The sequence below is a fragment of the Canis lupus genome, chromosome 2 (genome assembly GCF_003254725.2).
Source record: "Canis lupus dingo isolate Sandy chromosome 2, ASM325472v2, whole genome shotgun sequence".
NCBI lineage: Eukaryota > Metazoa > Chordata > Mammalia > Carnivora > Canidae > Canis > Canis lupus.
In genome coordinates this window covers 23,407,950-23,429,976 of record NC_064244.1, presented here as the reverse complement: position 1 = coordinate 23,429,976, position 22,027 = coordinate 23,407,950, and the positions used below count along the sequence as shown (strand labels likewise).

The window sequence follows — 22,027 nt, the reverse complement described above, 5'->3', positions numbered from 1 at the left end:
GATGGGATAAAGTTGAACATTTTACAAGAGGAAATATGCAGGAAAAATGGGGAAATGAACATTTTCTTCCTACGTCCTAGTCAAAACTACTGGTCACCATTAAAAACCATACAAAAGAGAAAAGGCAACCCTGAAACTGGCAAAGTTTTGCTCTAAATAGACAAAAAAGGATGAAAAAGGACATGTACCACAGCTAAAAGCAACAAAATGCTTTCCTTTCTTAACAAGGTTCCTTAAGTTTCCTGTTTTCTGATGCCTAAAATAAAAGATAAAAATTAAGATGGCTCTCAGTTATTCTAAGAGAAATCTGCTCTTGTTTCTTCCAGGTCATACAGTCATTAGCTATAGCTGGGCCGAACGGGCAGTCAGAGTGGATCAACATGGGCTTTCTACCCAGAGCGGCTTCCCTAACTAACCAAGCCTCTGGCAGACAGCCTCCTGTGAACAGAAGGTGGCTGACGAGAATCAAGGGACAGTTCGAGATTTCGAGCCTAGGGGGCATGCAGGAAACAAGGTGAGTCATTTTAATACTTTACATGGCAACTAAACGTACATATATTTAAACTGGGGTCTTCAGAGTTGACTCACATCGAGGGATTGAGAGCTGAAACTTTCTTACTACTTTACCCATGTAAAGCAGTGGTCAAAAAGAAAGGCGGGACAGAATCAGTAAGTCAGAAACAACGTAAGACAGGACACAGATGGAAATCAGGTGAGCGACATCAAGGAACAGCGACACCAAGGAATGGCTTGATATACTCCTAATAAACAGACTAACAACACAAACAAGGACATAAAGATAAACAGTGTCAGCACATTAGGAAAGGAAGGAAACATTTGTTGATAAAAGACAGCTATGAAAAAGCTGTGTATGTTTATGTAAATTTATGTGCTTTAAAGACAAGTTCATATGTAAAAGCAAAAGAAAAGGACTAAAAAAATCTTCCCCAAACTGAAGTGATGGAAAGCCGTCGTACTTCACTCAACACACTGCAAAGATTATCTAGAATTCTTATGAGAATATACTCATAAATTGTTTGTGTAATAAACCTGAGGAATAGCAGATCTTTAGGGTAAGCCAGAAATATCTTGTTGCACATAAAAGCAAGGACATATTCAAAGACTAATCAGTGTTGTGTCAGAGGAACACAGAAATCAGTCTAAGGATGATGCCCCTTAAAAAAAAAAAAAAAAAAGGATGATGCAATGTGAGCATTAAAACAATAATAACTATATCTGATTGAAACATTAAGAATATATCAAATTCCATGGATTCACGGTGAGAAAGCCAAAACAAAAGCTCACTTTCTGCCACTGGAGATAATCAAGAACATCAACTCCAAACTCTGAAAAATGGCAACAGAAGACAATTAATAAGCATTTATTATGCCTTTTCAGTAGGAAATACATCTTAGGGTAACTAAGGAGCCCCTGTTGATGAAGGAGAGAGAACTCTTTGTTGCAGAAGAAAATCTGCTGATAAATGTAAAAGAAATAATGGAATTTGAAAATAAATAGTTTACAACCTGTAATGAAATACTTGTTTTTGGCAAGGATTCTTCATGGAAGCTAAAAACCATTATGGGAAAGGTTCAAAGGAAAATTGATACCTGTAGAATGTTAAAAACATTATGCCACAGATCACTTGCTAGTTGAAAAGTTCTTGCAAAAAAAAAAAAAAAAAGAAAAAGAAAAAAGAAAAAAATCTTATTTTTAAAAGAAAGAGCTCTGGTTCTCACTACCTTTTAGCCAGATCAGGCAGTGCCACGGATAATAATGAAATTAGTCATTATGTGCCTCCTAATTAATCTGAATCTAATCAGACCTCTACATCTAACTTCTAGCTCATAGAAAATATAGAGGCTACAGGAGCCAGTTAAATGACTACTGTAAAGGAAATTTAGACTACTCCAAAACAGGAGACATTCATTCTACAAGGCAATGGGAAATGTAATCACAACGGAATAAAATAGAAGGTAAGGGTGGGAAGCAAGGAAGAGGAAAATGCTGGTGCAAATAAGAGATCTATCAGGCATGTCAAACAAGATGGGTCCCTGGCTAAAACCTGGTGGAGAAAACAGCTATGACAGTTTGGGGCTTAAGTGAAAAACTTTTAATGTGGAATTGGTGTTAGAATAGTTGAGAATAACAGTCTTAATTTTATGAGGTTTGACAATGGCACTGTGGTTAGCCAGGAGAAAGTCCTTGCTTCTTAGACATAGAGACTAAAGTTTTTAGGGTGAAATATCATGAGATCTTTATTTTCACTTAAAAATTATTCAATAATAATTGGATACATAAATACCTGGGGGGGGGGGCTTTAACGCTCTTTCTTTTGTGTATGTTTGAAAAGCTTTCCATAAAACTTTATACAAATAAATTTAGAAACTGAAGTGAACAACTTTCTAAGAAAAAAATAAATGATTCACCCTGACCTCAGAAAACAAGTAAAACAATAACCAATAACCAGGAAAGCATAAAGTTATCAAAGAATGATTCCCCACAAACAAGCATATCGGACTAAAACAGCTTCATAAGTGTATTTTTTAAAAGAGAATCTTCTTTTTTTTAAGATTTCATTTATTTATTTATTTATTTATTTCATTCATTCATTCATTCACTCATTCATTTATTCATCCATTCAAGACAGAGAGAGAGAGAGAGAGAGAAAAAGAGAGACAGAGAGAGAGAGAGGCAGAGACATAGACAGAGGGAGCAGCAGGCTCCACGCATGGAGCTGATGTGGGGCTCAATCCCAGGACCCCAGGATCACACCCTGGGCCAAAGGCAGGCGCTAAACTGCTGAGCCACCCAGGCGTCCCTTCATAAGTATATTTTATTTTTTATATATTTTTAAAGATTTTATTTATTTATTCATGGGACAGAGAGAGAGAGAGAGAGAGAGAGAGAGAGGCAGAGACACAGGCAGAGGGAGAAGCAGGCTCCATCCAGGGAGCCTGATGTGGGACTCGATCCCACGTCTCCAGGATCACGCCCTGGGCCGAAGGTGGCACTAAACCACTGAGCCACTGGGGCTGCCCCATAAGTGTATTCTAAACTGCTAAGGAACAATTTAAATGCCACATAAAATTTTCCAGAAGAGAGGAAGCAGGAAACTCCAAACTATGATGCCATCATAACCTAATAATACATAGGAGTGCTGGCTAACTAATGCAACCACACATAGGAATAACAACAAAAAAATTAAGTAAAATATTAGCAAGTATAAATCATCAGTACTTTAACAGAATAATTGATCACAATTAAGTGAAATTTATCCAAGAAGCCTGATGATGATTAACAATTAGAAAATACATTAATAAAACTCACCATACTAAAAGGTTTTTATCAAAGAAAAATAAAAAGATTAGTTCATTTGTGCCTAAAAAGCACCTTTAAAAAACCCTCAACAGGGATCCCTGGGTGGCGCAGTGGTTTAGCGCCTGCTTTTGGCCCAGGGCGCGATCCTGGAGACCTGGGACCAAATCCCACGTCAGGCTCCTGGTGCATGGAGCCTGCTTCTCCCTCTGCCTATGTCTCTGCCTCTCTCTCTCTCTCTCTCACTGTGTGCCTATCATAAATAAATAAAATTAAAAAAAAAAAAACCCTCAACATCTACCTTTTTTTGTAATTTGGAAAAACAGTAACAGTTTGATACTATCTTAAGATGAAAAAGAAATAAAAAGTGTAAGTATTTAAAAGAAAGAAAAAACACTATTATTTGTTGATAACTGTATATTTAGAATCTTGGAAAATGTGAGGGAATCGATCTTGCTATGTAACATTAGAAATAAAGCAAAAGAGAGAGGGTTCTGGGAAGATGGCAGACTAAGAAGCCCCAGGAATATGTCTCCCCCCCTAGATAGCAACTGCACTAGCAGACTCTGTCTCTATAACTATTTTATATAACTCATATATGTTGAAATCTTGCAACAGCCAGGAGAAGGCTTGAATGAGAAACCACAGTTAATACTGGCCAATTTCAGCTCTCAGCACTGTAGAAACTGCCCATGACTTCTCCCCTGCCACTGGTCATAGGGCAGGCAGCTTTACTTTGTTCCTAGAGCAGTTTGTATGCAGCCTGGAGAGCCAGGATGGGCAAAATAAATGTGTCCTCCAGATAATGGAGAGCTGTGCTCTGACTGCTGATAGATGCTTCTATCAGAGAGGTGCAGACTAAGAGGCGGAGGCCATTTTTGTTGCACCTCCTCCACCCTTGCAAGCCCCTCTGGGTAACTTTCAGGGACTTTCAAGGGACAGTCCCCTTTTTCTCCTCCACTTTATCTTTTCCCCTTCTTTTCCCCTCTTCTGGGGGAAGGGGGGCAAATGTTACAGACTAGAACATTCAAAAACTATATGCTATATATATTATATATATATATAAATTATACAGATTTATATATATATATATATAAAACTATAAACTACCTATATAAAGAAAATTAGAAAGTGATTATACATGTTCAGGGAAAGGTTCTGAAAAGGTGCTGAGAAGAATTTAAGTTTACACTTCTGGTGGATCCTTGGCACAGACACAGCCTATAACACTAAAACAAATAAACAATACAACAAAAAACAGGAAGCCTAGGGAAAATGGAGAAAGCTCCAGAGTTACCACATTGTTAGATTAAAAATTGCTCAGTTCTCAACAACAACAAAAAATCAAACGAGGTACAAAGAAAAAGGAAAGCCTGGCTCACTCAAAAGAAAAAAATAAATCAACAGAAACTGTCCCTGAAAAAGACCAATGGCAGATAAACTAGACAAAGACTTTAAAGTGTCTTACAGAAGCTCAAAGAACTAAAGGAAGATGTGGAGAAAGTCAAGACAATCATGTATGAACAAAATAGAAGTATGAATAAAGAGAACACTTAAAAAGAGACCAGAAAGAAATTCTGGAGCTGAAAAGTACAATAAATGAAATTAAATAATCACTAGAGGCATCCAAAGGCAGATTTACGCAGGTAGAAGAAAGAACCAGCCAATTAGAAGACAGGACAATGGAAACTATCAAGTCTGAGGAACAGAAAAAAGAAAGATTGAAGAAAAATGAACAGGGCCTGAGGGATGGTAGAAACCATCAAGCAGACAAACATATGCATTATGAGGAGTCCCAGAAGGAGAGGGAGACAGGACAGAAAAAAATATCTGACAAAATTATGGCTGAAAACTTCCCAAATTTGATTAAGGACATGAATATAAACATACAGGAAGCTCAAAGAACTTCAAGTAAAATGAACTCAAAGAAACTCACATGGAGACACATTACAAACTTTCAAAAGACAAAGGGAATCATGAAAGCAGTAAGAGAGAAGCAATTTGACATATACAAGGTATCCTCATAAGGTTATAAGTAGATTTCTCATCAGAAACTTTGGAGGTCAGAAGGCAGTCAGCCAATATATTCAGAGCATTAAAAAGGAAAAAAAAACTATCAACCAAGAATCCTGTATCTGGTAAAACTGTCCTTCAAAAGTGAGGGAAAATTTAAGACATTCCCAGATAAACAAAAGTGGAGGGAGGAGCACCCGGGTGACTCAGTGGTTGAGTGTCTGCCTTTGCCTCAGGTGGTGATCCTGCTTTGTTTTGGGCTCCCCACAGGGAGCCTGCTTCTCCCTCTGCCTATGTCTCTGCCTCTCTGTGTGTCTCTCATGAATAAATAAATAAAATCTTAAAAAACAAAAAAAATCGAGGGAGAGGCGAGAAAGAAAAAGAAAGGCGAGAAAGAAATGCTCAAGGATGCAGGGTGAAATGAAAGGATATTACACAGAAATTCAAAAGTGTAAAAAGAAATAAGGATCACAAGACAGGTAAATACATGGGGAATTATAAAAGCTAATATCACTGTAACAATGATTTGTTTTTGTGTTTAACTTCACTTCTGTTTTTCTATATGAGTTAAGAGAATAATAGTTTTTTTTTAATTATTTGTCTAAAAACATGTATTGTTGTACCTTTGGTTTATAACTCCACATTTTGTTTTCTCCATCATTTAAGAGACTAATGCATTTAAAAGAATTATTACTTTATGTTTTTAGGCACAGACTGTATAAAGATGTCATTTGGGGACATTAACTGAAAGGGCTGGGGATGGAGCTGAGCTGTAAAGGAGCAGAGCTTTCATATGTTATTGAAGTTCATCCAAATCCAAATTAGAGACTTATGACTTTAGGATGTTAAACATAATGCTTTAAACACACACACACACACAGGTATAGAATATACACAGAAGAAAAGAAGTAATTTAAACGTTTCACAATAAAAAAATTAACCAAATGGAAAGTAAGATAGTAATCTAAGAAATAAAGGACAAAATTCTATAAAGTATAAAAAAAAAGACAAATAGTAAAATGACAGAAGTCCTTCCTTATCCGTAATTACTTTAAAAGTAAATGGTTTAAACTTTCAAATCGAAAGACAGTGATTGGCAGAATGGGTAAAAAGACACATAATCCAACTGTATGTTACCTTCAGGAGACTCACTTTACATCAAAAGACGACAGCATCACCACCACCACCACCAACAACAACAATAAAAGACACCCGATGGAAAGTGAAGGGATGAAAAAAGACATTCCAAGCAAACAGTAACAAAAGGGAGTTGGGGCAGCTATACTAAATCAGACAAAACAGACTATAAATCTAAAAAAGGCTATGAGACAAAAAAGGGGGCATTATATATTAATAAAAGGTTCAATACAGCAAGCAGATATAAAAACAGCAAACATGTATGAACCTAATAATAGACCATCAAAATATGTGTTAGACAAATGGACAGAATTGAAGGGAGAAATAGTTCCACAATAATAGCTGGAAACTTCAATACCTGTCCCACAGTAAAGGACAGAACCAGGCAGAAGATGAGGACACAGAGGACATAAACCACACAATAAACCAACTGGATCCAAGAGAATTAACAGGACTCTCTACCCAACAACAGCACACACATTCTTCTCAAGTGCAGTTGTAACATTTTCTAGGATACACCATATATTAGGTCACAAATTGAGTCTCAACAGATTTTAAAAGATAGATGTTCTACAAAGTATTTTCTCTGACCACAAAAGGGGGAAGTTAGAAGTCAATCAACAGAAGTAAAATTGGAAAATTCACAAATTTGTGGAAATTAAAAACACATCCTTAAAACTCTTCCCTTAAACCAAAAGGAATTCTAGATGGGAAAAGATTTAAGCACAAAAAAAGCCAACATAAAAGTTGCAGGAGAAAATATAGGTAACCAAAAACTTTTTCAGTCAGCAGGTGGAAAATTCTTTACCCAAGACAGAGAAGTGAGATGTCATAAAGACTGATTAATTTTTTAAGATTTTATTTATTTATTTATGAGACACACAGAAAGAGGTAGAGACAGATAAAGGGAGAGGTAGGCTCCTCGCAGGGAACCTGATGTGGGACTCGATCCAAGACCCAGGATCATGCCCTGATCCAAAGGCAGATGCTCAATCGCTGAACCACCCAGGTATCCCAAGACTAAAATAAAATAAAAAAAAAATTCTATATTAAAAATATCTACAACACATACAATAAACTGGCCAATTTCTTTAGTTAGGAACAATGTACATGAATACAGCAATAGAAAAATGGGCAGCAGATGAACAGGGAAAGTTTACTGAAAAAGAAACTAAAATGCCCAATAAAAATAAAAGACACTCAATCAAAATTAAAGAAATGAGAATCAAAACAATGGAAGACTATAACCAACCAGAAAAAAAATTAGCAATTTAAAATACCATGCGTTGTGTGGGGGTCTGGGAAAACATACTGCAAACTAGGGCAGCTCATAAGGAGCCACAAAGAAATAACATGCTCATGTGTGTTTTTAAGATGATAGATAGGATGTTAAAACTTCTTGCTACGGTGACAATTTAATTATCTTAATTACCTTAATGTTCCATATACAGCTTGCAATAATTTAAAGAGGATAACACAGGGCAGGCTGTAGAGCACAAAGCCCAGAAAGTAAATGTTTAACAGTAGAAATACAGATGAAAGGCAGATTATTGTCCTACAAATTACAGAGCCACCTCACCACTTTCCACTAACTCTCAGTCTGATTAAAGCAAACTTTAGCCAATGTGCCTGGTATTATTTATCTTTCCCTCTCCTTTATCCACGCCTCCCCCCGATCCCATTCTACTATTTCCATTCTACTATTTCCAAGTAAGAAGATCTTACAAACTATTATTACTAAGTTTATTCAATATAAAAGGAGGGTGAGTACTTTTTCAGAGCTAGTTTTAGGGATTAAACGAGATAATGCATGTAGCCTGTGGCCCATCCTAAGCATTCTATAATAGCTGCTATTAGACCCTAAGTCATCCTATTCTGCAATATTTTATTCTCATGTTTAAATAGTTCTACTATATATATTTTCTCTATATAGGTCTTTTATTACACTTGTCTTGACTCTTTTTTAAAAAAAGCAAGATACTTTGAAATAAATGCTAAAATGGTAAGAATACACTTAGCCACTGTTGTCCTGCGGGTGCTCCCTGCTATGGTAAAGAACCAACAGGGAATGGACACTGAACACAAAAGGGGTGTCCTCACTTTGCAAAGGTGATGGCTTTACAAGGCTTCTGACCACAATCAATCATTGCTGTGACAGTTTGTTTTCTTTTTTTTTTTTTTAAGATTTTATTCATTTATTCATGAGAAACAGAGAGAGAGAGAGAGACAGAGAGACAGAGAGAGAGAGAGAGAGAGAGAGAGAGGCAGAGACACAGGCAGAGAGAGAAGCAGGCTCCATGCAAGGAGCCTGACGTGGGACTCGATCCCGGGACTCCAGGATCACGCCCTGAGCCGAAGGCAGGCGCAGAACCGCTGAGCTACTCAGGGATCCCAACAGTTTGTTTTCTAGTGAATCTTGATGATCCAGAACAAACTCAAGAGAAACATTGACTAGACCCCTCAAAACGAAGTAACTAAAAGCATAGCATCTTGGTTTTTACCAAAGGGAAGAAGATGTGCTTTCCATGAATGTGTATCTGCTTGTTCTGTACGGACACATCCAAGAAGACATCCAAATATGTGCCACACTGATGGGGAAATGTTACCTCAACTCTACCTGAGGGCCTAACAGGTAATGTTACTTTTCACCTCTCAAACATGCTCTTCCACTTCCCTATTGCCTTACCACACCCAGCCACTGGAAAAAACACAAGAAAGGAAACAGGCAGATAATGACTTTTTCTCTGGAAACCATTCATTGTCAAATCATATCTGGTCAAAACTCTTGAGTTATTCCTGCTGTGATTTTCCACATTTTCTTTTTTCTTCCCTCTCATTCTACCCTTCCTTTGATCCTTCTCCAATTTATCCTATTTATTTACAGTTCATTTGTTATCAGTTATATAAATTCTGTCTGGCCTGTGGGCACCTTAAGACAAGAAGCATGCCCTTCTCTTCAGTTGCCCAATCTCCCGCACAGGGCCTCACAGAAAATCTACATGGAGGTGCTAGGAGAGGTTTTGAAATAAGCAAACAAAATATATTATCCACACTGCAACGAGCCCTGGAGAGCAGTCAGAAAGCCTGGACTCCAGTGTCAAGAGAACACCCTCAGCTGGTTCTATAGCTTCAGACAGAAGCTCTTCAGCATGCGTGTCCTCCTCTTCTACAAAATGGATCTCTTACTTTCTCTGCTATGGTTTTACAAATGAGATGATGAAAGTAAAGGTCATTGTTTAATGCTCATTTAAAGCGCCACGATTACTTCTCCTGATCAGTGTTATTTGCCATCCAACCTTCTAAATTTAAGTAGAGATAGGATATTCTATTAGGTAGGAGAAGCAGATTTCATTAATGCATTTATTTGCTTTTTCTTAAAATAAGCACAAAGCCATAGCAGCTTGCCTGATATCACGAGTACACCATAATGCTTATGTTCTGAAACAGAAATGGCCCGTGTTCTGTGCGCCATTTCCCAACGTTAATTATGACTTAGATAGAAAGTGTCTGAATATTTCTTACCAGGTTCTGGAAGGTCTAATTTTGCACGCTTTAGTTCTACCATAGAAATCTGAAGTTGCTCTATTACAAAGTCATCTTCGAAGAAAAAATCCTTTGCCAGAGTCTCCTGAAGAAATTCTACAAGTTCTTCCATAGACAACTTCATTAGATGTTCTAAGAAAAAAATGAGAAAAATACAGATGCTGAGTCAAAAGTCACTTCAGGGTGAGAAGGTAATGTATTCTATTCTGGTGCAGTATTTTTTAAAATGGGCACGGCATTCAACTTACACATAGCACTGTGAATATCACTGACACTCAGTAAGATAAAAGTATTTTCTGATATCCAAGCAGTCACATCTACTCTTTGGGAAGACAGGGAGAAGTAAATTACTGCTAAATACCATTTCATCAGTTCATTTAAGAATATCACACCTTAGACATTAATATGAACCCAGAGCAAGCACTTGACATGAGGGCTTTTGTTTTACTGTCATGGTGTTTTACCTCTCATAGGCAAACGCATTTCAAATCTATTTTTACAGTTACAGAATTTCCAAAAAAATCTGGATTACTAACTTGATTTTTATTTCTACTTACAAAATTAGTTTTATTTAAAACAATTCAGATTACAAAGTAGAAAGCAAAAGTCAGCTATGATCCTACTAGCCAGCCACTGCCCTACAAGTAGATGTGTGTACACAAGTATCAATTCAAAAAACTATACTTTGAGTCCATCAGATATACTATAATGTACTGTAATCCACTTAAATTAGTCTTCTAATACTGGACATTTAAGTTATTAGTAATTTTTTTAAAATTTAAAACCAGTGTGTGATAAATCTCCCATAATAAATGTCTCGAAATATTGTTAAGGCAACCAGGAAAAAACAAGAACAAAATCTTAGGAGCTTTAGCTAACTACTGGTTAAGGTGCCCAGACACAGTTTTTGAAGCTTCATATGGTGGTGAAGAAACTTCATACAAGACCTTGAGCTTCGTCTTCCCAACAGAAAAAAAAACAAATAGCAGCAGACACATTTTTTCCAACAGCTATTTAGTCTGGTGATATGACAGGATATAAAGTAGGTATTATGCTTTAAAGTTTATTTGCAAAGGTGAAGAAACTTTTCACCTGCCAAGGTTAATCAAGATTCATATAAATAAAACATAATTTAGGACAGAGAACAGAGCTATGGAGAAATAAAACATCGTATTTCCACTTTTTCGCTGTTTTGTGAACATTAAATCAATACATACATATTTTAATAAAGAAATATACTTTTGTTCCACATCTTGGTCAGTTCGTAATCCAGAAAGAAAAGATGTGGGGAGGATAGGAGGGTCAGGGGAGGGAAAGAGAAGAGGAGGAGGTGGGTCTTGGGAAGCAGTTCTCTAGGTGCTGTGGTTTGTGTGCTGGAGGTGTGAGGATTGGGTATAAGGGAAATGAATCACAGCATCTCTGATTCCTTATCTTTCAGGATAAACAATACAAATCTGATTTTACAGGGAGTTTTCATTTCTCTCTAAAGTTTGGATAATCCAAAGTCATGCTTTTCAAGTAAGCAATCAAATAACTAAAAATACCTAAAATGCACTTAGAACAACGCCAAAGCACAGCAGGGAAAAAAACCTCACAAAACATGACCCCAAATACTCAATTAGCTTATAATTTAGTTGGGAAGTTGAACAGATGAGTCATGCAAGAATAACCTAAGAAAGGAGAATGATCAATGAATGTGAACCTATGTTGTAAGACCTAGACTGGAAGTGCTCTGTGAAGTTCTCAAGCTCTCAATGATTCTCCTCCCTGCAGAGTTACAAGAAGAGTTACTAGGAGTTGTTGTAATTTTAAAGGCTGAACTGAGGCTTTAAGATGAATAAGGTTCTTCATATTCAAGAAGAAAACTCTCATTTCTTGATTTTAAAGTAAGGCACTGTATGCCAAGTTTATAGAACTCTTGAAATACTGCAGCTGAAGACTCTTTTAAAGCTTTGTTGCATTTAAACAACCAGAGACAGTGACTGTACTTGCCCCAGAGGCCACGATGCAAGTCAAGCAGAGAGATGAGCAGAAGGTTCCCCATCTCTGGTCTACAGCTTGGAGCTGAGTGGTTTTTTTTCCTGGATGGAGGAAACAGTGATGGAAAATATAACTGGACTTTTTAACTAAGGGCCTGGTTTCTTTGGTTTCTCTCTTCTCTGATTATAAACCAGAGATTCATAATGATGAAAAGCAATATTAGGAATGTGGGAACAAATAGTAAGAATAATATCATTAGTGAAACCAACTTTTGTATTCTACTACTTAAGTGGGAAAATGAAACTGAAATTGGGAAAAAAAAAAACAACACCCCTGCAATGTAATTGGCTTCTAGACATGAGGAAGAACCAATGGAAGCCAATTACCAACTGAACATGATTGACTTTCAAGATTTTTTAAAATCTATCCCTAAAAGAAAATGAATCTGAAGTCAGGTGAAGAATAAGAAATCAGAGTTAAATCAAGCCTTGATCTCTGTGAAATCTTTATACTTAAACATTTCCTTACTTTTGTGTAATTTTAAGATTGTGTAAGACATGGCGGTAAGAACTCGTTCTCCTTCAAAGATGTAGATATCCCATATTCTGAGGTTTAGTGTAAAGGGAGTCTGTAATTAAAAACAAAACAGAGATAAGATTAACAGTTCACCCTCACCTGGTATTTATAATTCTATGATGGTTTTGTAAATAAATACTCACACGATCAAGGAAACATTGAAAAAACCATTTCATTGTGTAAAAACTTGTATAGATTTCTTGAGAATCCTGAAAAATACAAAGACTTCAAATTTCTGGATTGCAGCAAACAAAATATGACAATCTAATACTCAGAGTTAGGAAAGCTGTTGGAGGTAGCTGTCAAAGCTAAACATAAAACTGTTTCATTCCAAATCTTTTTGCATGCTGGAGTATTTCTAGGTTTTTCTCCTCACCCTAGCTTTCTCCTTCAATCTCACTTTGGAAATCACCTTAGGAATAAATCCTTCTTCTATAGGATTGTAATACAACATTTTGATTCTCTACGATGTATTTTACAGGCAAGTACCTCTGTTCACTAAATTATCATGCTTTATAGTACAGCATGTATATGGTTCACTAAGGACGAGTTTGTATGACCCTTAAAGTCCTTTTGGTGCAATAAAACAGCCTCCAAAATTACTAAGAAATTATATATCTTTAAAAACTGTACTATTTGTATATATCCTCTGCAAAGAAGTGGTTTGATCCTACGAGTTAGGGCTGTGATGGTTCATCAGTACTAAATTTCACAAATCTCATGCTCTTGAAACACCTAGGAATTATAACTGTATAGTAAATGAAATGGGCAACACAGCACATCAATAAAGCAATTGGGACCGAAGGCTGCACTCAATTCTTCCAGCTTTATTCTTGGTGTAAGTGGGCATAAGTCAATGTTACATCTACCTACCAAGTGTTGCTTAAGCTTGGATAGAAACTTATTCAGTATTTTTTCATGATGTTCTTGAAACCTCAAGAGTTTAGGAAAACCTTGAACAAAAAAGCCTAGAATACAAACATAAAAACAGTATTTCATAAACAATAGCAACAAAACCCCTCTTTTAAAATATAACTCATTTCTTTCATTTTTAACTGTCTGCAACAACAAAACTCCAATAGTTACTAACATACTTGTCCTCCCCATCAAGGAAATAATTGAGTGTGAGCTCCGGGTAAAAAAAACTTGCAGTTTTGTACTTGTTTGCTAAAGAGCTCCTGTAACTTTGTAAAAATACAAAGGAGGGCAGAATATTTCTGAATTAGAGAAAAACTTAGAAACTAAAAAAAATGAAAACAGAAGCCATTTATCAGGATTGTCTATTCTCTTAAAGATCTTAAAGCATATCTTAAATGTGCAAATGTTTTATGAGCTATTCTAAAATCTTGAGGACTTTTGTTTTACTATCATTATGCTACATAACCAACATTTTATTGCTTTTTTCAGGGTTACTCTAGCTTCATTAATATTGTCCTTCCAAAGTTTTTATCACTTTTTAGTCCCTTCTGTGATATTTGACATCAGCTAAGACATACTGGCACAGTATGATCAATGTTAAATCAGAAACTGTAATTTATCCCATCTCATTAAACAACATAGTCTATAAGATTTCTAGGAAGTAAGTAATTATAAATAGTACTGATCGATTGAGTACTGATTTTGTGCATCTAATTCGTGGAACTTCACATTTATTCTTATTTACAAGTTTCCTTTCAGATATTCTTTTTATTTCTTCCAATAAAAAGGATGTATACTCAACAGATTTTTATCATTTCTCCTTCCAACCCGGGATTTGTGTAACTTAATTAATAGATATCTTATGTTTTTTAAAAAGAATCCAGAGGAAGTACTGTGTGCTCCACAAACCCTTCTGGCATGTTCATAATGATATGGGCTTCTCAATGTTTCTAACATGTTTTACAAACTAAAACTTTGTTTAACTCACTCTGTCAGATTTACTTGATCTTAGAGTCTCATTTGTTTCCCCACAGAACATCTGCTTCCAAAAAGTGAAACTGTGTTCCTCCAAGAACCCAAGGAACATACTTATGTGTGTGAATATTTCCAGAGATAGAGATTCTATTCCTCCCATAGTAACATTTTCCAGGAAATGTATATAAACATAAAAAGTATATCTATCTGTGCCATTCTCCTGGTCAATTGTGATAGGAACGGCAATTAGAAGAACTTCAAGAAAAAGTCTCATTTTGAAAAAGGTAATGCCCCTCAGTAATAAACACTCACTCAAGGATGCTAAGATAACTAACATTACTTCACTTCTTCGTGATATCCCAGACTTGATATTTTAAAATCTCATTTTCTTCAGCCCTCACTTTATTTTGTACATTTATAAATGACGTCAGTATCATGTAGGGGATGCAAAGAACTGAGGCAACTTTCAGTGATAAAATTCCATAGGCAGATCTACAAATATCTCTAAATACAAACTTAACCAAAATAATGACCTAAACTGCACAGTAAATGCAAATATAAGGATAGTAAAATTAATATTTCTTTATAGATTAGACTGGTGACAATTGCTGAAAGTAAGCTATCAGGTATGTTCAAAAGAAATGACTTTCTTAGAGTTGGGCAGTCTTCCACGGAATTACATACTACTGAAACTGTAACATCACTTTGTACTTCAACACAGATCAGCAACACCATTCCCTGGTGAAGCAAAATAGAGATGGATGAGGGAAAGTAATTTTTTTTCAAGATGTCTTTTCAAATGATACTGCGTGTTGGATGGCAGTCTGATATACTGCGTTTTACTTTTGGAGGCTCTTGATGGGATCCAAAGTGTCCAGAAACAGTTATCATTAGTAATAGTATTCATTTAAAAAAAAATATTCACAAGGAAAAGTAAGGGAGATGGTCCAATCTGTGCACGTCCACATGGGCGCATTGCACAAACACACACACACACACACACACACACACACACACACAAAATACCACCACAAAAACTACATGGTAAGAATGTGTAAATTAATAGACTATAATCATAATTCTGAAAATGTTAAAATATCACTTTAAACATGAGGCGGGGGCAGCCCTGGTGACGCAGCAGTTTAGTGCCACCTGCAGCCCAGGGTGTGATCCCCGAGACCCAAGATTGAGTCCTACATTGGGCTCCCTGCATGGAGCCTGCTTCTCTCTCTGCCTGTGTCTCTGCCTCTCTCTCTCTCTCTCTCTCTCTCTCTGTCTCTCATGAATAAATAAAATCTTTAAAAAAATAAAAAATAAAAATAAACATGAGGTGGGTTCCTCACCACATAAAACTTATTCACAAACAGAACTTAGATGATCTATTCTTAGAGTGACTTGTGTTAAAAATTTGTTTTTAATTTGGTATTATTACATGGGTGGCACTGGGAAGATAATTTTGCACGAAATGGGCAAATGCCATTTTTATTACCAAGATGCAAACCAAACTCTATAAAGTTTCTTGTATATGCTTGGCAGATACAAAGGAAAGGTTATTAAAAACAATCTTCTAATTTGAAAACCAAAAACTCATGCAAGTTTTGAGATAATGAAGTAACTACAACATGTTATCAGCAGCCTTTTATCATAAAATGGAATCCATTTTAGCTAAAAGAACCAAAACACCATTTCACTGAAATGATAACTGTATGATAGTCTAAGGTTTTGGTCAAAGGCATCCTATATTTCTCCCAGTAATACAGCGTTTCCTAAATTGCTCCAAACCTAAATTAAATTAGTTTCTTCTGACCGGGGGCAAGTAAGGAAGAAATTTCAAAATGCCAATAGTATACCCTGAGGTAAAAATAAAGGCATATAAATGTGAACAGAAAAGCTTAGCAATGTTCAATAAAGAAGGAGGACATAAGAAATGACTCACAAACACTAACTGACCGAACAAGCCCTCAGACATTGTTTCTATACTTAACACTACCAAGCATCTTCCAAAGTTTGACTTTGCTTTAATTTACCTTTTTTTCCCCTTCCTTGTTTTTATTGTTTTTGGTAAACTATAGGGTTTTCTTACCATGCATGGCATGTTTGGGGCCTGAGAATAGTTTGACCAGGGCCCAGAAGGCATCTTCTTCATTCATATACATAAGGAGCAAAGCTGTGATCTGGCTCATCCCCTGACAGTATCCAACTTCCTGAAGATAAATGAGAACAAAGAAACCAGGTATTTTAAGATCCAATTATATGCATATGCACATACAAAAACCTGCCCTACAAAATAATCAGAAAATGCCTAAACACATTAAATAATGGGCAATTCTACAAAGATTGCATTTTTTATGATATTAAGCTATATACTATAAAAATAAATTGGTATTCAAGAATAAATGTAGAAGTGTGGACAAAGTATAAAGCTGTATGTATTTTTACTGTGCCCTATTCAATACCACTATACCTTCTGTAAAGAGCACTAATAGTTTATTTTTCCTTTTTATGTTATTCTCAGTTCAATATTCCTCCTCTTTGTTCAAATGCTGGCAAATTTCTCTCCTCCTACAGTTCCCTTCCCAAGTTGCTGTCTTGTCTCCTGTAGATTTCCTGGCCTGAGAGAGACACATTTTAGGATACCCAGGCAGTCTATGCCCCTTCTCTGAGAACTGCCTACTCTCCCCAAATTCCCTGCTTGTGCCATATGAACTGGGCCTGATGGAGGAGAAGAGGTCACCTGACCCCAAGGGAACAGTTAATCGGCTGCACGGACTAATCACATACTCGCCCCAAGATATCTGTAATCAGACGGTGAGATGCATTTAAACAGAATGGTCGTATTAAGTCTGTGTGGGCATTTTAGCCAATGGGAAAACTGAAAAGTAGGCAGAGAAAGCAATATGAAGAGAGAAACAGTGGAACAAACAGTTTACAGAGATAATTAGTTACTATGTGGTCCCAGAGTAGAAGAGCTAGAAAGTGTAGCTCTTTCTCAGTGAAGACTTCTCACTTTCCAGCTCCAATTTCCATGAAACCCAACTATTGCTTCATTTCTATGAAAAGGCCTTTAATAAACTCTTTTTTAACTTGCCCTAGTTTGAAATTTCTCGAAACTTAAAGGTTTTAATAGAAATTACACACCCAAGGTTCAAGGTTGTCCTCCCTAGAACCTAGTCAACAAGCATTTAACATCATTAGGTCCAACACTAAGTGATCTTTCCCCAAATTACCACCTCACACTGAGTGATAGGTACATTAAGAACAACATGTTCCATTACCAAAAAGTTTACTTTCAGCCTACTCCTAGGTTTAGCAAGTAGGTACACATGATCTCCTGTTTGGACCTCACCGAGTGAAAATGTGACCCCAAAACACAACCTCCTAGAGGTATTGAAGGGTGAGCAAGGGTCGAGCAAAAATTAATCTGCCCACCAACTTCCTAAACTTCTAGCACTACTCATTCTTAGAGCTATTATGTAAAATAAAAACAAGAAAAACACCATAACAAAACAATTCAGAAGAGGGTGAAAAATGAGTCACTGGCATACAGTGGTTTTTCCCATTTCTGAATTGGTTCTAAGATCCCAGGGTCACCAGAGGAGCCTTGGAAAGATCTACAGAAGGAGGGGGTGCCCAAAGAGTTCCTCCAGTTTCTCAGAAAACAACTCAAAGAGCCGTGGTTGGGTATGATCTGACTTACCGTGTTATAAATAGAATATGCAGCAAGAACATGGAATAAGGACTGTTGCCTAGAGAAAAGAAAGTTTATAATGAATATATTTCAGTTATTTCATATATTTTTAAAAATTATAAACTTAAAAAAATGTTTGCCTGAAAATAGATAATCCAAACAAAAGTACTAGTGTAATAAAGAAGATCCCAAGCTCAAATGTAAGCAATACTCTATACAGTCTATATTTAAGGTTAGATTACATTCGTTCTTTTTGTTTTTTTTTTTAAGGGCTGGAGGAGCAGAGGGAGAGAGAGAATCTCAAGCAGGTACCACACCCAGCACAGAGTGCTATGAGGGGCTCAATCTCACAACCCTGAGCCAAAATCAAGTCAGACACTCAACTGACTGAGCCACCCAGATGCCCCTGACATTCATTCTGATAGAATTTATAGCAAAAATCACAAAGGGCTTCACAATCTCTTAAATTTGTTGCCCTCCTTCACTGAACTATTCTCAATATAAAATCATCCCCATAGGAGCAGTCAGCTTGGCAGAACTATGGAGGTCTTGTAAAGCCTCAGTTACATGGCAGAAAGGTAAAATGTTGCCAGGCGGGGGCAACATCATCTGGGAGGCTGTATATGCTCACACTCTGCCTCCAATATCTTCTGCTCTCTCTCCTAAAGCCAAATCTGGGGTCCAAGATTCAAGGGCCACAAATGGGGATGACTCTACCCACTATTATCTCTAGTAGTCCACCAGCAAAATGTTTGCTTCCCATCCTATCAGCCTTAAGTTCTACTGGTCTAGGAGTCCCTTGTTCCAAAAGGAGAAATGTTTCCACCAGGAGACATGATGATTCCACTGAACTAGAAATTGAGATTTCTACCCAATCACATTGGGCTCCTCGTGCCTCTGAATCAATAAGCAAAGAAGGAGGTGACCGTATGGGTTGAAGCAACTGATCCTGAGTACTAAGGAGAAACTGAGTTGCTACTACATAATAAGAGTAAGAAAGAGTGGGCCTAGAAGGCAGGAAAATACTTAGGGTTTCTCTTGTATAGCTAAGCCTTGTGATTAAAGTCAATGGAAAACTACAGCAATCTGATTCAGGCAAGACTGCTAATGGTCCAGAATTAAATTCAGGTCACCCCACCAGGTAGAGAACCATGACCAACTGAGGTGCCTGTGGAGGGCAAAGGGAATACGAAACAGGTAGTGGAAATCAGTAACTATGTGCCCAGCCACAGAAATGATGATTATAATTGTTATGAGCATTTCTTCCTTATTTTGGTATGACTATGTTCATATATATGTATTTAAAAATATTTTGATTTCTTCCTTCCTTTTCCCTTTTCATCTAACATATTAGCTATATTAAATTATTAACGGTTAATTTTTATCTTGTAGTCTTTTGGTTTTAGAATATCAAAGCAAAGAGTTTTATCTTGCAGTATTTTGGCTTTAGAATATCAAAGCAAAGAGTAAACATCACCAAGGACTTTGCATCCTCTTGTGGGGAAAGGGTTAGCCTAGTTTCAGTCCTAGGCAAAAGAGTTGTCTCATGTTAGGCAAAAGTATGACCTTCTATTATCCGTATCTGGAAACTGAGTGGACAAGGATGTACTGTAATGATCAGTACACCACGGGTGTCATCTTGGCTAGGCTACAACCCCCACATATCTAAAAGCTAATCCATACATTGCTTTAAAAAAAAAAAGAAAAGAAAAGAAAAGAAAAGAAAAGAGAAAGGCATTCTGTAGGCGTGATTAAGATCCATGAGCACTTGACTTTAAGTAGGAGAGGTTACCCTCAACAATCTTGGTGGGTCTGATTCAATCACAGGAAAGGATGTAAGAGCAGATGTGAGGCCTCCCTGGGGAGGCTCTTCCTGTGCTCAGGAGTTCCAGACTGTCCTTCCTGTTGGCCTGTCCTCCAGATATGGGACTTGCCTAGTCAGCCCCCACTACCAAGTTGATTCCTCCCCAATAAATCTCTGAAAACACAGGTCTTACTGGTTTCTGTTTCTCCTGTTGAACTTAGCCAATACAGATGTCAACAAAACTATACCTCTCATTCATAAACCGGAATTCTCATTTCATTCATTCATTCTTCTTTCTTTTTTTTTTTTGTAGTTCCAGCTATGCACTGGGGTCAAGTTTCTAGGGATCATGGCTCTCAAAAACTAACACAATCTCCAATTTCTTTACTAGGATTTTGATAAAAGTAGTCACTACATTTTTAAGAATTCCCAGATCATAAAATGACTCTTTATCAACTGTATAGCATCCACTATGTCAAAGGTTAAAAATTTAAGTTAACCTAGATCCTAGGTTTCACACAACATGGACCAAATGATCTGCAAAAGCTTAAACCTTTAGGACCTGCATCAAAATTATAGTTTATGTAAGACATTCTACTTACTCATGTTTTAAGTTAACAAAGACTTTAGTAAACACTATTTACAAATGCTATTTATATTTCATAACTTAAAGTTTACTTACTTAACACCGTATCTGTCTCTAAACATAATATGGTCCCGAAATGTACGGTTGACATCAAGGTCTATTTGTCTGATATCAGGTGAACAACCCCGTGCTCTGTGTTTTAATTTCTGAAGAGGAAACAAAGAGAGGAATAAAGTATATTTTTTGGAAATCAGCTGTTGAAAATAATTCTCATTAAAATAATGAATCATAAAATAATTCTCATTAAAAACCTGTTTCAGTTTAGAAAAATCACACCCGTGGTTCACCAATGAATGTGAAGAGGCACACAATAAACAGCTCTCCCCCACCCATCCCTTCCCCCTTCCCACCGCCTTTTCCCTCTCCTCTTAACATACAGTTAAGATTTTAATTTTGAATGAAGAACTTTCGGAGTTTGCATTGCTAAGTCTATGTAAAAGTTCTTCATGGCTGAGCCACATAGTCTGCTAGAATTTCCTTTTTCTTTCCAGCACAGTATTTTTGTTTTCCTTCGAACTAATCATTGCCTTGTTTCTTGATTTGCTTCATTTTCTACAAGCTTGTTGCTAATCCAATCCCAAACTCACTTTAAACTCCATCAATCTCCTCTGGCATTGTTCCAATGGAAAAGGTACTCTCCGATTTCAAATTCGTGCAGACACCTCTCCAGAGCCTCTGGTCCCGCCCTAGGCTTGGGCTCCTGGACCTCTGGACCTGCTGCACAGCTGGGATTTTGGGGTCCCCCTTCACCCTCTGCTAGGCCTTCCTTCGCTTGGATCCCATTTTCTGGATCTCACATCTTTTTCTTTCTTGGTTTATTCCCTTGTTCTAGGGGAGCACATCCTCTAGTAGCTCCTGTGGAAGGGTGTACGGAAGATAAATTTTTTTGAAACTTTGAACGTCTGATAATTCTAACCTCCTTCTCATTTAACTGTTCGGCTGTTTTAGAATTCTAAATTGGGAAATATCTTTGCTCAAAAGATATTTTGCTGCCTTTATTGTCTTCTAGTTTCCAGTGTTGCCACTCTAATTCTGGTTTCTTTATGTAAAATCTTTTTCTCTAGAAGCTTGTAGTCACTTTTCTCTCCACATCCTGAAACTTTACATCTCTGTGCTTGATTTGTATCTACTTTTATCCACAGGGTGGGCACCTGATAGATCTTTTCAATCTTATAAACTCAGACTCCTATCTCAGTTCTGAGAAACTTCTTAAGTAATTCCTTTGTCAATTTCCTCATCCCTCCCGCCCACTTTCCCACCTCCTCTTTCTGGAACTCTTACTATTACAGTGTGGGACCTATTGGGCTGTCATTCAACTTTCTTACATTTTTCTCTATTACTTTTCATTTCTTTGAATTTACCATCTATTTCCTATCTATTTCCTGGGAAATTCCTTCAATTGTTACTCTCAAACTTTCTCTAAAACCTT

At 36.9% G+C, this 22,027-nt stretch overlaps 1 protein-coding gene across 4 annotated transcripts in view; it reads right to left on the bottom strand.

The window, feature by feature from the left end:
- Window positions 1-22,027, bottom strand: part of USP6NL (USP6 N-terminal like) — a 167,799-nt gene that overhangs the window by 16,066 nt on the left and 129,706 nt on the right. For all 4 annotated transcript variants that reach the window (XM_025445607.3, XM_049100898.1, XM_025445605.3 and 1 more), the window contains 7 exons: window positions 20,635-20,744; window positions 18,158-18,206; window positions 16,544-16,664; window positions 13,441-13,535; window positions 12,711-12,776; window positions 12,520-12,619; window positions 9,991-10,143 (listed from right to left, as the gene is read on the bottom strand). In XM_025445607.3, coding sequence (XP_025301392.3) covers window positions 9,991-10,143; window positions 12,520-12,619; window positions 12,711-12,776; window positions 13,441-13,535; window positions 16,544-16,664; window positions 18,158-18,206; window positions 20,635-20,744 — 694 coding nt within the window. The remainder of the gene's footprint in view (window positions 1-9,990; window positions 10,144-12,519; window positions 12,620-12,710; window positions 12,777-13,440; window positions 13,536-16,543; window positions 16,665-18,157; window positions 18,207-20,634; window positions 20,745-22,027) is intronic.